This window comes from Gossypium hirsutum, chromosome D07 (assembly GCF_007990345.1).
Source record: "Gossypium hirsutum isolate 1008001.06 chromosome D07, Gossypium_hirsutum_v2.1, whole genome shotgun sequence".
Taxonomy (NCBI): Eukaryota; Viridiplantae; Streptophyta; class Magnoliopsida; order Malvales; family Malvaceae; genus Gossypium; species Gossypium hirsutum.
The window spans coordinates 5,695,838-5,709,421 of NC_053443.1; the positions used below are offsets into that span (position 1 = coordinate 5,695,838).

The 13,584-nt window shown below is 34.4% G+C and overlaps 1 protein-coding gene across 6 annotated transcripts; it reads left to right on the forward strand.

The window, feature by feature from the left end:
- Positions 1–9,822: 9,822 nt before the first annotated feature.
- On the forward strand, positions 9,823–13,068 carry LOC121202946 (ubiquitin-conjugating enzyme E2 34). 6 transcript variants are annotated; one of them, XM_041097208.1, is made up of 9 exons: positions 9,969–10,123; positions 10,219–10,251; positions 10,345–10,455; positions 10,981–11,035; positions 11,754–11,792; positions 11,938–12,001; positions 12,094–12,155; positions 12,246–12,285; positions 12,713–13,052. In XM_041097208.1, exons 3-9 carry the CDS (start codon positions 10,399–10,401, stop codon positions 12,762–12,764), a joined length of 369 nt encoding a protein of 122 aa, XP_040953142.1. In that variant the 5' UTR covers positions 9,969–10,123; positions 10,219–10,251; positions 10,345–10,398; the 3' UTR covers positions 12,765–13,052. The 6 variants fall into 6 exon arrangements, 4 of the variants coding, with proteins under 4 accessions (XP_040953140.1, XP_040953141.1, XP_040953142.1 ...); XM_041097206.1 differs by lacking the exon at positions 10,219–10,251 and having other exon boundaries at positions 9,823–10,123; positions 10,389–10,455; positions 12,713–13,068; XR_005915965.1 differs by lacking the exon at positions 12,713–13,052 and having other exon boundaries at positions 9,839–10,123.
- The last annotated feature ends 516 nt before the right edge of the window (positions 13,069–13,584 follow it).

The window sequence follows — 13,584 nt, forward strand, 5'->3', positions numbered from 1 at the left end:
GTCTCAGTCATTTTCGTTCAATTTTCGATGTTCAACTCTAGGAACTTCAGTGACGAATCGTGGTGTCCACTTCTGAGTTAATTTGAGACCTCAGCTATCATGCTATTGTTTAAGCTCAATGCATTCTCCAATACCCTCTTCTCTGAAATTTTGTATCGGTATACGATGACTTTGGCTCATGAAGTAGCCTCTCAAAATGAAGCAATGCCCATTAGAATTCTTCGATAATGGTGATGTCCATGCCCCATCTTGCTCAAAATTTGAGTCGCCCTTTTTCGGGTTTTCAACTTAGATCCACCTTTGATTAAAGCGCTCTTTGCGGGTTTTCGCCTTGACCTCTCATTTTCTTTTTCTTTTTTCTTCTTTCTTTTTCTCCTATTTTTGGCTTTGATTGATTGATTTGTTTTTTTTATTTTTGATTTTTTTTTATTTTTTTTTTGAGTCTGAACTCATGAGATCAGGCAAGTCCGGGTCATGCTTTTCGACTAGAATCAATGTTATTCTAAAGTCTTCCACATAAGATCTTCCACTTTTATCTTGTATGTGAAAAACCTTCTTTGGTACCAGATTTCTTTCATAAAGCTCTTTTGGGACGCAACTACGACAGTCCAAAAACATCTTGAAATGATAGAAACTCGACTTCAAATGGGCAAAGCTATGCTGACTCAACGAGAGAGGCATTGCCCTGGCAAAGAATTGCATCGTTCGCACTGTAAATTTCTGACATCGTGCTATTGTGCAGGTTTTATTATAAGAATCGAGGCATACCCTGGTATGATCATACAAAGACATCTTTGAACTCTAGAGGTAACTCAACAAGGTTTTGCTTCGTCTCTGTGGTTAGGTCAATTCTAGTCTTCACCAAGTTCACAAATTCTAATGATTCCTTGAGAGGTAGGACCTGTTTATCCTCTTATTCTACCATCCTCAACAAGTCCAGAGATAGGCTACAATCTATGTCATCTTCAAAGGCGTGAGATCCCTCTAAACACATGTCTCGCTCAAAAGGAGATTCTAAGTCTGTAGCAGTGTCATTCATATCGTTGATATCCAGGGACCTACTGTAGGTACAAAAGAATATACAAAGAATGTATGAATTTAAGAATAATTATTTGCACAGTATGATTATGAATGAAAAAATGATTTGGATGAAAGAATAAAAGAATAATCATTCAAGAAATGAAAGAATATTGGTTCAAAAGATCGCAAAGATGCATTCTATTAAAATAATGACATTCAGACATGAGCCTATTTCACAAAAGACTTCTTGTTGCCTCTAGGCTAAAAAGCAACAAGTGTGTTTTGAATATTACTCTGAGTAAGCTCTAAATACTATAGGGGTTCCTTTAGGACACTCCCAAGTTTATAGGGGCGAACATCTAATAAGATCTCTTCTCCAGTTGCTTCTTCGTATTCGGCACTGATGTGAACGTTTCCCAACATCTCTTCATTCATCGCATTTCTTTCATTATCCGTATGATTGAGTAGCGAGTTTTCTGTACTGAGTGAATCCTCAAATTTGACGATGCCCATATTGATAAACCTTTCGACCAACTTTTTAAAGGCAATGCAGTTTTCTATAGAATGCCCCGTAATTCCCGCATGATAGTCACATTGCGCATTTATTTTATACCATTTGGGGTACGGAGGTTGTAAAGGCTTCAAGTAGAAATGGGAGACAACATGTGCGTCAAATAAACTCTGATACAGCTCCTGGTACGACATTGGGATTGGTGTAAATTAAGACTTCTTAATGCTTTGCTTAGTGCCAGATTCATGTCTTGGGGATATTTGATGGCCAGTAACAACCGACCTTTGCTGACCTGCGGTAATCGGCTTTGAATAACCCTCATTATGCCTACCCGCATTGCTCACCTCATTTTTCCTCTTCCTCGAGACCTTTGAAGTATTGTTTTGGGAGTTCCATTCTTGCCCTTTCCATTTGTAATGATCTTCGAATTGTTTTGAGAACTCTACCCTTGCCTGTTTTGTTCCCGCTAGATCATCAAGGACAACAGAATTAGTTAGATTGCCCCTCAGATTGGAACCTGAACCTGTCGCGAAATTCGCCGGTGTCGAGGTATTGGTCTGGATGTTGACAGTTACCCTTTGTGGATATATGTTTGGTTGTGCTTGGATGTCGGTTGGAGTAAAGTCTGGAAGATATGCAGGACCTTCATTATCATTCCCAAAGTAAACCACTGGGTTTTTTCCTTTCTCTAACTTCATATCCAACAACTGGGTTAACTGGCTCATCAGATTTCTCTGGACTTCTAGCATCTGATCCTTCACATCTTGTTGAAATTTGGCCAATTGCTCTAGCATCTGTATCTGCATTCGCTCTAATCTCTCCAACCTTTGGTCCATTCCTTTAGTTTCTATTCGGGTACCGCAAAAATGTTGGTTTTCCAAACTTTTCTGAAACAATTTTACCTAATTAGGGTCACTTCGTGAAAATCTAATGCATATGATGCAATGTAATGCAAATGCATAAAATGAATGCCTAAAGAGACGTTGATTCTGATTCAATTACATTTAGGAAACTTTTCTAGAAAGTAAATTCCCTTACACAAAACGGATACATGTACGACCTCACCCTCATATTCCAAGAAACAACATCGGTCTTTTTCTTCATCTGCATGCTTGAGGTAATCTCGCCAATAGATGCCATTGCTAACTCATTTTCTTGATCTTGGTCGCGATCCATCATCTGCCCATCTTCAAAAGGCTCATCAACTTGTCGAAGGCTTTTGGACAATCATCTCGAACCCTTAGGCCACGAAGTAAATATCACGAACTCTTTCATCGCCCTTCTTGTGTTTCTCGGAATATATTTGGAAGTCGTATTGTTTTCCACTTTATCAAGGAATCCATATTCCATGACAAGCTTTCTAATTTAGTAATCGAACTTAAATCAATATCTCTTTCCTAAGATGCAGATGCGATGCAATCATAATCAAAGTACAATAAGAAGAGTTAGTACAAAAACAAACAAGGAAAACAGAAAGTATCTAATCGGGTGACTACTAGGGTTTGGAGTGGCTCTATCTAGGTTAAGTTCCTAAGTCCACTATATGAGGTTTGGCTCTAAAGTAAGGGTACCCAAACCAGCACATTCCTCGATCTTCACCCATTATAGGCTCATATAGGCCGAGTTTGGTTCAGGGGAATACATTTCCCTATGGCTGCACGGAGATGAAAATCTCACGAAGACATAAGTACAGATGTATCCCGAAAGTGATCCACTATCCTGCACGGAGGTGAAAACCTCACGAAGGAGTAGCTTCTCACTCCCACTTAAGAAGGTGTGACCAAAGGTCATGCAATGCAATGCAGATATATAAAAATTTAATATACCAAACATGAGAAAAACTATAACTCAAAACAAATGAAATGCAATGAGAGGATCGTATATTTAAATCAAGTTTTCAAATTTCGACAAAAAGACAAAAAGTAATCAACCCATGACTTGACTCTCTTATTTAAATTCCCCAGTGGAGTCGCCAAGTTGTTGACACCATTTTTTGGTTGAAAACGGGGTCGACTTGAGTTTTGACGAAAACGAAACAAACGGTAGTCGCCACCAATCCTTTTTAATGAGGTGTGATTGGATCACCTCAAAAACATGGTTGTTTTTAATAAACGGTTTAATTTTATTAAAACAACGATTTTGGTCCACGAAATTTAGAAAACGGGTTCGGGAGTCGGTTACGTACGAGGAAGGATTAGCACCCTCGATACGCCCAAAATTGGTACCTAGTCGATTACTTAATGTCTTGATGTCGAGAATCGAGAACTTGGAAAAATTAAAAATACGATCCTTGTATTAAATAAAAATTTGGGAAAAGAAGTATATTTCACGTTAATCGAGAAAGAGAAACATATCCAGTAAGTTAGGATACAATGTCTCGAATTCTCGAAACATGAATGAATACTGAAAATATGCTTGTTTAAAAGGTATTTAGCTATCTCGGATTTAAAAAAGGGATCACGACCAGTAAGTTAGGACGCGATCTTTTTTAATTCCCGATATCGTTTAAAACTTGAGTTTGAAAAGACTCGTGTAATAAAGTTTGAAAGAATATTCAATTGTTTAAATCAAATGAAGAAATCGCAACCCAATACGTTAGGGCACAATTTCTCAAAATATTAAACATTGAATATTGCATTTATTTCGAAAAATCCTCGTTTCGAGAAAACAACGTGTCACATCCAATGCATTAGGACACAACATATTGAATTCTCGATAACGAGCTTTTTATCATTTTTAAAAGAGTAATCTCAATTATTTAGGTCCAACGAAGAAAATCGGAACCCAATACGTTAGGGCTCGGTTCTTTCGAAGATCTCAAATACCGAGTATTACTTATATTTTTAAAATTTATTTTTGAAATCTAAATAAAAATGGGTGTAATGGAATAACAATGATAATGATGTAAGTAAACTAATACAATCAAAAACAAAAGATAAATAAACGAAATCACACATATATATAAATAAAATCAATCACGTATGCACCATAACAAGAAATAAACAAATAAAAATTCTAAAGCATAACAAATAATAATAACGGATATGTAAATAAATAAATAAATGAAGAAAATAAATAAAAGATATACATATAAGGATTATAAAATATAAAAATATAAAATTTAGGTATGTACGTTATAAAAACGTGTGTATATACATAAATTTATAAAAATATGGAAAAAAATGTATATGTGTATATGTATGTGTATTTACAAAGGTTAAAATATGTACATATATATTATAAGAAAGGTATACATAAATATTGCAAAATATAAGAATATATGCATATAGATGAAAAGATATATACATATGTAGAAAATAAAATAAAATGAAATGACATAATATATATAAACAACATACGTATTTTAATATATATAAAAACATATATATATGCATATAAAATTGAGTAGGCATATTAAACAAGTTAATATATATAAACAATTGTATAATAATAATATATTAAAACAAATATATTTAAAAATTTCATAAGTGAATATAAGAAAACATAATACTAACAATAGTATTAATAAATATAATAATAATAATAGTAAAGATAATAATGATAATAATAATAATAACTAAATAATAATAAAAAATTGCTAAAATATGGACTGAATCGAAATAAAAACGAAAGTATTGGGCTAAATCGAAATAAGAAAAGGCAAAAGAGACTAAATCGCGTAGCGCGCTGAAAGAAGGGGAACCAAAATGGTAAATACCCCAAAGAACCAAAACGCTGCGCTTAGATGAGGACTAAAATGAATCAAAAATAAAACTTTATGGCTAAATTGAAAATATGCGAAAAACCTCCATGAAAGCGCTACAAAATCAAAGGGACTATTTGCGCAAATATTCCAACTGAAGAAAAAGCGCGGATCCTCCCCCTGGGTCGGGTCACCGCGCGGGTCAGAGACCAAAACGACGCCGTTTTGGTCTCTGAACCCTAAATTCAAAACGGCGCCGTTTTACAGGGTATTTAATCCCATTTTTTTGCTTCACGAAAACATTTCAGCCGTTTTTTTTAAACTAAAAGGGAAACCCCTTTTCTCTCAAAGAAGTCCGGCCATGTGGGGTTCCTGATGCGCCGCTGCTCGGCTCGCCACACCGCCACTGCTCCGACGGCCGACGGAGCGCCAAATCGGCGCGGCAAACCCTGTCCTGGTGAGCACCTCTCCTTTTCTTATTTATTATATTGTATATACGCAAATAGATAAACAAAAAATGATAAAATAAAATAGGAAAAGGATTAAACTATCAAGAGAAAACCGAATACAAAGACACTAGAAATCACCTTTGAAACTTAATTTTTATTTCTTTGCTAATCTCTTTTTTGATACATCAGATTGCTAACCAAAGAAGAAGAAACAATTACATTTTTTGATGACTTTTATAGCCGATTTCTGCTACTATTTGTGCTTGGTTTTTCTTTGTTCCTTCTTTGCAGGTGACAGCGCAAGTGGCATGGGAGCGGTGACGGTGATTGACGTGCGGCGGTGGCAGTGGCTAGGGGTAGGGTGCGGCGCCAGAAGACCAAGAGTCAAAGCATGCGGCGCTAGAGGCGGAGCCTAGGGTTTCAGACTGAAAACCCTAGGCAGATATTTTTTAGAGAAATTGGGCCTGGGCTAATGGGCTCCGGGTTTGGGTTAGGTGTTGTATTGGGTTTGGTTAGGCAGAATATTGGGTTGATGGTTACTGGGTTAGGTCTAGGTGGGTTGGTATTTGGGTTGTTTTGTAATGGGCTTTGAGGTTTGTTTGGGTTAAGGTTTTGTTGGGCCTGGTTTGATTTTGTGAGGCCCGGGCTAAATTTGGGCTGTATAGTTACGACTTCGGGAGTTCCTCGTCGTGATGCAACATATTGACTAGGCTCGTCGTGGCAACAAGGGTTCGACGTCTTGATGTGACCATTTGTTTCTAAATGGTCTAAATTGGTACCTCTTCAAAATGGCCTAACCAATTGGCCAAGTTCACTTTCAACCTACTAAATACAAAAAAAACACATTTTCAATACTTCATATACCACCTTAAATGTTTCGGCCCAACCAATTCATCAAATTTCTCATTCAATTCAAGAACTAACCTTAACATACAAGCCCATTTCTATCATTACCATTCAACATATAAGTTAGTTTCATGGCACAAACCATTCAAAACATTTGTCAAATGTACATACTCAAATAGACTATAACATAATAACATTTTATGCATTTCAAACCTTGTGACATATTCAAATACATAATCTTACCAAATGACCATTTCTAATATACCAATTCTAACTTGAAATGTTCACAAAATCACATATTATATGTCACACCCGGTTCTCATTAATGACCCAAAGATAAAGGAATTAGGAGTGAATTGAATTAAATAATGAATTGGTAGACCTAACTGAGAAATTTAGATATTTTAGCGACTGATGGGCAATTAGTTGGATTTCAATTCTGGTTTGGTTAAGATGGAACCGACTGGTTTCATAAGTGGGAGACATAATGATTATTGGCGATAGGCTAATAGAGGATGAGAAACCGTGTAGGGGAGTTATATATTTGGGAGATAAGGGACATTCCTACAAAAGGAATTTTTTTCAATTCCATTTACAATTTCCTCTCATCTTCATCGTCTTCTTCGGTTGTTCTAAAGAAGAGGAGGATTTAGAAGAGTTCTGCATGGAGCAGACACTACACCAAAATAGGCTTTTAGCGGCGTTTTTAGCGGCGTTTGGATAAAAAACGCAGCTAAAGATCGATCATTAGCGGTGCTTTACGGAAATCGCCGCTGAAAATAAGCATTAGCGGCGTTTTTGAGAAAGCGCAGCAAAAAACCTAAGCCCAACGACGCCGTTTTGTGAGCTTTTGTTGATTTAGCGGCGTTTTTAAGAAAGCGCCGCTAATGCTCAGGGCTTTAGCGGCGTTTTTGAGGAAGCGCCGCCAAAAAACCTAAGCCCAACGACGCCGTTTTGTGAGCTTTCATTGATTTAGTGGCATTTTTAAGAAATCGCCGCTAATGCTCATGGCTTTAGCGGTGTTTTTGAGAAAGCGCCGCAAAAAAACCTTAGCCCAACGATGCCGTTTTGTGAGCTCTCGGGGATTTAGTGGCGCTTTCATAAAAGCGCCGCTAATGCTCAGAGCTTTAGCGGCGTTTTTGGGAAAGCGCCGCAAAAAACCAAAGCCCAACGACGTCGTTTTGTGAGCTTTCGGGGATTTACGGCGTTTTTAGGAAAGTGCCGCTAATGCTCAGGACTTTAGCGGCGTTTTTGGCAAAAGCGCCGCAAAAAAACCTAAGCCCAATGATGCCGTTTTCTAAGCTTTCAAGGATTTAGTGGCGTTTTTATGAAAGCGCCGCTAATGCTCAGGTTTTTAGCGGCGTTTTTGGGAAAGCGCCGCTAAAAATATTTTATCTTAATTGGTTTATTCATATTAAATAAAATTCAATTTATTTCTAATTGAATATTTAAAATCTTCAGAAAAAAGTAAGGACACGTAGAAATAATTTGAAATAAAACACATGAAAAAATTAAAATACTATTATTTAAAATAATTGTAAGAGAGATAATAATAAATTTGTTTAGGGTTTTGGTTTAGGGTATATGACTTATTTAAGATTTAAGGCCGGTTTAAGAGTTCATATTTTAAGGTTTAGGGAGTATGAGTTTAGGGATTATGGATTAGGGATTATGGATTAGGGGTTGGTATTTAAGGTTTAGGGGTTAGAGGGTTAGGGATTTAGGGTTAGACATGCTAGGGGTTAAAAGTTAGGGATTCAGGGGTCGAGTTAGGGTTTTGGGTTTAGATTAATTATTTTTTAATTTATATTTTAAATATGTTTTTATATAATTGTAAAAGAGATAATAATAAATTTGTTTAGGGTTTTTAGTTTAGGGTATATAATTAATTTAAGATTTAAGGCCAGTTTAGGAGTTTATATTTTAGGTTTAGGGAGTATGGACTTAGGGATTATGAATTAAGGATTATGGTTTAAGGGTTGGGATTTAATGTTTAGGGGTTAGGGGTTAAGAGCAAGGGATTTAAGGTTTAGGGATTCAGGGGTCGAGTTAAGGTTTTGAGTTTAGATTAATTATTTTTTAATTTATATTTTAAACATGTTCTTATATAATTGTAAAATAGATAATAATAAATCAAATATAAAAAAATAAAATAAAAAATTTTTAGCATAGCAAAACGGCGTCAGTTTGTTCAAAATGAAATAGCGGCATTTTTATAAAAACGCCGCAAAAAATAAATCAATTTATAAAAAACAAATAAAAAAATTTTATAACAGCAAAACGGCGTCATTTTGTTCAAAATGAAAAAAATTTTGCGGCGTTTTTAAAGGTAAGCAATAGCGGCGTTTTTATAAAAGCGCCGCAAAAATAAATCAATTTATAAAAAACAAAATAAAAAAATTTTAGAATAGCAAAACGACATCATTTTATTCAAAATGAAAATTTTTTAGCGGTGTTTTTGTGAAAAACGCCGCTAAAGGTGAGCAATAGCGGCGTTTTGTATAAAAACGCCACAAAAAATAAATAAATTTATTAAAAAAATAAAATAAAAAATTTTAAGCATAACAAAACGGCGTCATTTTGTTCAAAGTGAAATAGCAGCGTTTTTATAAAAAACGCCGCAAAAATAAATCAATTTATAAAAAAACAAAATAAAAAAAAATTTAGAATAGCAAAACGGCATCATTTTGTTCAAAATGAAAATTTTTTAGGTGAGCAATAGCGGCGTTTTGTATAAAAACGCCATAAAAAATAAATCAATTTATTAAAAAAATAAAATAAAAAATTTTAAGCATAACAAAACGGCGTCATTTTGTTCAAAGTGAAATAGCGGCGTTTTTATAAAAAAACGTCGCAAAAATAAATCAATTTATAAAAAACAAAATAAAAAAAAATTAGAATAGCAAAACGGCATCATTTTGTTCAAAATGAAAATTTTTTAGCGGCGTTTAAAGGTGAGCAATAGCGGCGTTTTGTATAAAAACGCCGCAAAAAATAAATCTATTTATTAAAAAATAAAATAAAAAATTTTAAGCATAACAAAACGGCGTCATTTTGTTCAAAATGAAATAGTGGCGTTTTTATAAAAAACGCCGCAAAAATAAATCAATTTATAAAAAACAAAATAAAAAAATTTAAAATCACAAAACGGTATCATTTTGTTCAAAATGAAAAATTGTTTGCGGCAAAACGCCACTAAAAATAAACAATAGTGACGTTTTTTTTGTTAAAAACGCCACAAAGAACATTTCACTTTAAAAAAATTAGCGCCATTTTATTAAATTCCCCCTCCCAAAATCCCCAACTTTCCCCCCTAAAATCTCTAATTTCCCACGTCTAAGAAAAAAAACCCAAAAGCTTATTAACTCTGTTTCTTCCCGATTGAAGCCAAACCAGTTCTTGTTTGTTCTTCGTAAACTCTCAAATGGATAAAAGGGGTCCAAAATCAAAGAACCCAGAACCAAGAAACCAAGGAAACGATGAGAAAAAGAGCAAAAAGGGATTACGACTATTAGCTCGAGTTAAACCATCTGAGATTTTCTTGAAATCTATAACCAAGGATGTTACCAATGTTCAGATTACATACCCTTGCAGGTTCTTTTTCTTGTTCCTTACTAATGCAACATATTCTGTTTTTTATATGATTAATTTTTTCGAAAACACTGTCATGGCTATGCAAACCGGAGTAGATTTGTCGAAGATCTTGATCTTAGCCGGCGCCGGTACCGTTCCAACTGAATTTCTTACTTCAATTCTTCTTTTTTATTTTTCTTACTGTTTTAATTTTGACTTCAACTTGTTAATTTCGTTTTCAGGTTATACGGGTTTTATTTGGTTGTGGCTAAGACTGTCTTTTTAGGTTTCAAGGAATGGCAGAGAAATCGTGCGTTAAGCGCCTTCAGAAAGAATACAGAGCACTTTGTAAGGTATTGTTTTCTCTCTGTATTTCCTGCAATTCCTTTTATTGTTACCCATGCTTTTTATATGAATTGCTGAATGCTGGAAATGCTTAGCTGTTGTAGAAGTCTTGTTAATATTATATAGTTAAACTTTCAGTCATTCTAGTCAGTGCAATTTTCAAAGTATTCACGTCTGTGTGATTTATAAACTCCTTTTTTGAATAAAAGGAAAATTTATGTCTCTGTTACCCTGTCCATGAGGCTTGTTACTGCAGAGCTTGCATCAGTGGTGATTGGACTGGAAATTTAGTATTGTATGATATGGTAGTCTATTATCTGTTTTGTTTGGTATATCAATCAGCAGTTCAGCATTATGCTTAACTAACTTTGAATTTTTTTTTTCAAAAAAGAAAGTTGGATATCTTTTCACTCCCTTCATTAATAAATTCGATAAGAAAATATGTGGATGCGAGAATGTGAAATTGTTATTAGTTTAACTTAATTCTATTTTTGTTTTCAGATAATTTTAACAGTTATTCTATGAACTTCTAGGAACCAGTTTCTCATGTTGTTGCTCGTCCATCCCCAAGTGACATTCTTGAATGGCGTAAGTTTATTGAATCTTCCTTTATCTCTTTTCTTTAGATAAAGCTCCATATACTCTAATACTAATTTGAAATCATCTTCTATAACAACAAGGAATTTGCATGCTATCCTAAGATTTTAGCCTTATAAAAGAATGAAAATGATTGTTTTCATGTTTTCCCAAGCTATCAGAGTGATTCATATTAACCTAACTGTTGCTTAATTATTTATAGGGATCTCAGTTGAGATTCAAGTTTATAAAGCTTCCTGCTAGCTAAGTTGTGGACTGTAAGTTTGTGCCTGACTGTGCAAAAGGCACTTGTTCGTTTAGCAGACTTATGGAATAATTGTACAATGAGCTAGAGTCCAATCTCTGTTGTCTTATAATCTTATTTTAAACATATCTAATTAAAACTTCAAGAAATTGCCTTTATGGAATTTGAAGTCGGCCTTAATTTGATAAGTTAATTTTCTTGCAAAGACAAGTTCCGATATTATAATGATCAGTAGATGGCATGTTATTCTTATGCTCATGCAGTTGAATGATAAAATCGGCTTGTTTTCTAGTTATTCCTAATGTTGGACTTGTAATCCGAGCTTCGCTAGTCTTTTTACACTGAATTGAGGTTGCAGCACTGGTTGATTATGATTAAATTAATTTGAGCTTCTTTATCTAAGTTATAGTGCTGATGTAGTAGATTTTATGGACTTCATCTAATTTTTCTGCTTCACTCTTTCAGATTATGTGCTGGAAGGGAGTGAAGGAACACCTTTTGCAGGTTGGCTAGTTTATCCCATGATAGCTTGTGATTGATTTTATCTCACTCATTGTTGTGTCTGGAAGCAGCTATATGATGCCGCTATCTTTGTTCTTTTTCTTGTCTTTCTTTCTTCTTCTTTTTTCCTTTAATTTGATTTGCTAAGGTGGATATTACTATGGAAAGATCAAGTTCCCTCCTGAGTATCCCTACAAACCTCCTGGAATCACGTATGTGGTTTTTTGCGGTTTTGATCTTTACAAACTTTATGATAGAAAACACAACTCTTTCTGACATCAAATTAAAATTTTCTTTCATGTAGCATGATCACCCCCAATGGACGGTTTATGACACAGAAGAAAATATGCTTGTCCATGAGTGATTGTAAGTCTTTTGAAGATTAACTTAGATATTCCTTTTTATGTATATCCTTATAAATGATTCCCTTTTAACTTTGTTCATGTACTTTTTCAGTTCATCCAGAAAGTTGGAATTCAATGTGGTCTGTATCAAGGTACAGGATTTCAGTCTATTTGCATTTTTTTCCTGCGCCATATTTTCAAGCACTTATACTTGTCACAGAGTATTTTGACATGTGAAACAATTGTCAAATGTTGATAAATGCTTTTTTGTTTTATAATGCAGCATACTCACAGGAAATTTGGATCTGATAATTTCACTGATATTGCAAATTTCCATCTTGAGTTTGAAATTTAAGTGTCAACTTGTAATATACTCGATAACATTTTGATTGTACTTAGAATAATAGTGCATAATGGTCATGCAGCATACTCACAGGAAATTTGGATCTGATAATTTCATTGATATTGCAAATTTCCATCCTAAGTTTGAAATTTAAGTGTCAACTTGTAATATACTCGATAATATTTTGATTGTACTTAGAATAATAGTGCATAATGGTCGTGTTCTTTCTTTTGTAGGTTACTTGTGCTGAAGAAGAAGCTGTGTTGTCCCAGGAAGCCTACATTTTAGATTCTTCACCAAAGTCCTAGATGACATAGACTTTGCCTCCAATCTTGAGGTGGAAAAGAGTGCCAATTGCAGCGCCAATGAAACTAGATGTTGCTGATAGAGCTTCAATTCAATTCTCTTGCGATGTGTATAGTCATAGGCAGGTTCAACTAGTCGTTTCTTATATGTATTATTTATTTTAGTTCTGATTCTAAATTTTATTTTTACTTTAATATTTAGAACAACTTGAGTTCTAACTTTTGGATTTTAATTGTGTTATTAATTTATTATTTTAAATTCTAAAACTAAATTCATTAATTTTTATATTTAGTTTTAAAGTTAAAATTTTCATAGAAAATTTAATTTAAATATTTTTTTATTTACCCTTAAAATTATATTTAAAGTTCAAATTTAAAAAATAAAACATAATATAATATTTATCATAAAAATAAATATTATTTTATTAAAATAATTTTTTTAAAGGTTATGTTTTTGGCGGCGTTTTTCGAGAAGCGCCGCTAAATATAATGGTCTTTAGCGGCTTTTGTGATAAAAGCGTCGATAAAGGTCATGGTCTATAGTGGCGTTTGTGATAAAAGCGCCGTTAAAGGTTATAGCCTATAGCGGCGTTTGTGAAAAAAGCGCCGTTAAAGGTCATGGCTTATAGCGGCGTTTGTGGGAAAGTGCCGCTAAAGGTCATGACCTTTAGCGGCGTTTGTTTCTAAAAACGCCGCAAAAGTTAGCAGCGGTGTCAATAGTGGCATTTTTTGTGGCGCTTGTCGAAGCGCCGTAAATACTTCTAGCGGCGTTTTTTAGCGCCGCTAAAAGCCTGTTTTGGTGT

Bases quoted from the DNA above. Each gene is read 5' to 3' on its own strand.
- LOC121202946 (XM_041097206.1), top strand. From the start codon at position 9,954: ATGGATAAAAGGGGTCCAAAATCAAAGAACCCAGAACCAAGAAACCAA. The intron at 11,793-11,937 runs GTTGGCTAGTTT...TGATTTGCTAAG, and splicing joins TGAAGGAACACCTTTTGCAG to GTGGATATTACTATGGAAAG. The intron at 12,286-12,712 runs GTACAGGATTTC...TTTCTTTTGTAG, and splicing joins TCAATGTGGTCTGTATCAAG to GTTACTTGTGCTGAAGAAGA.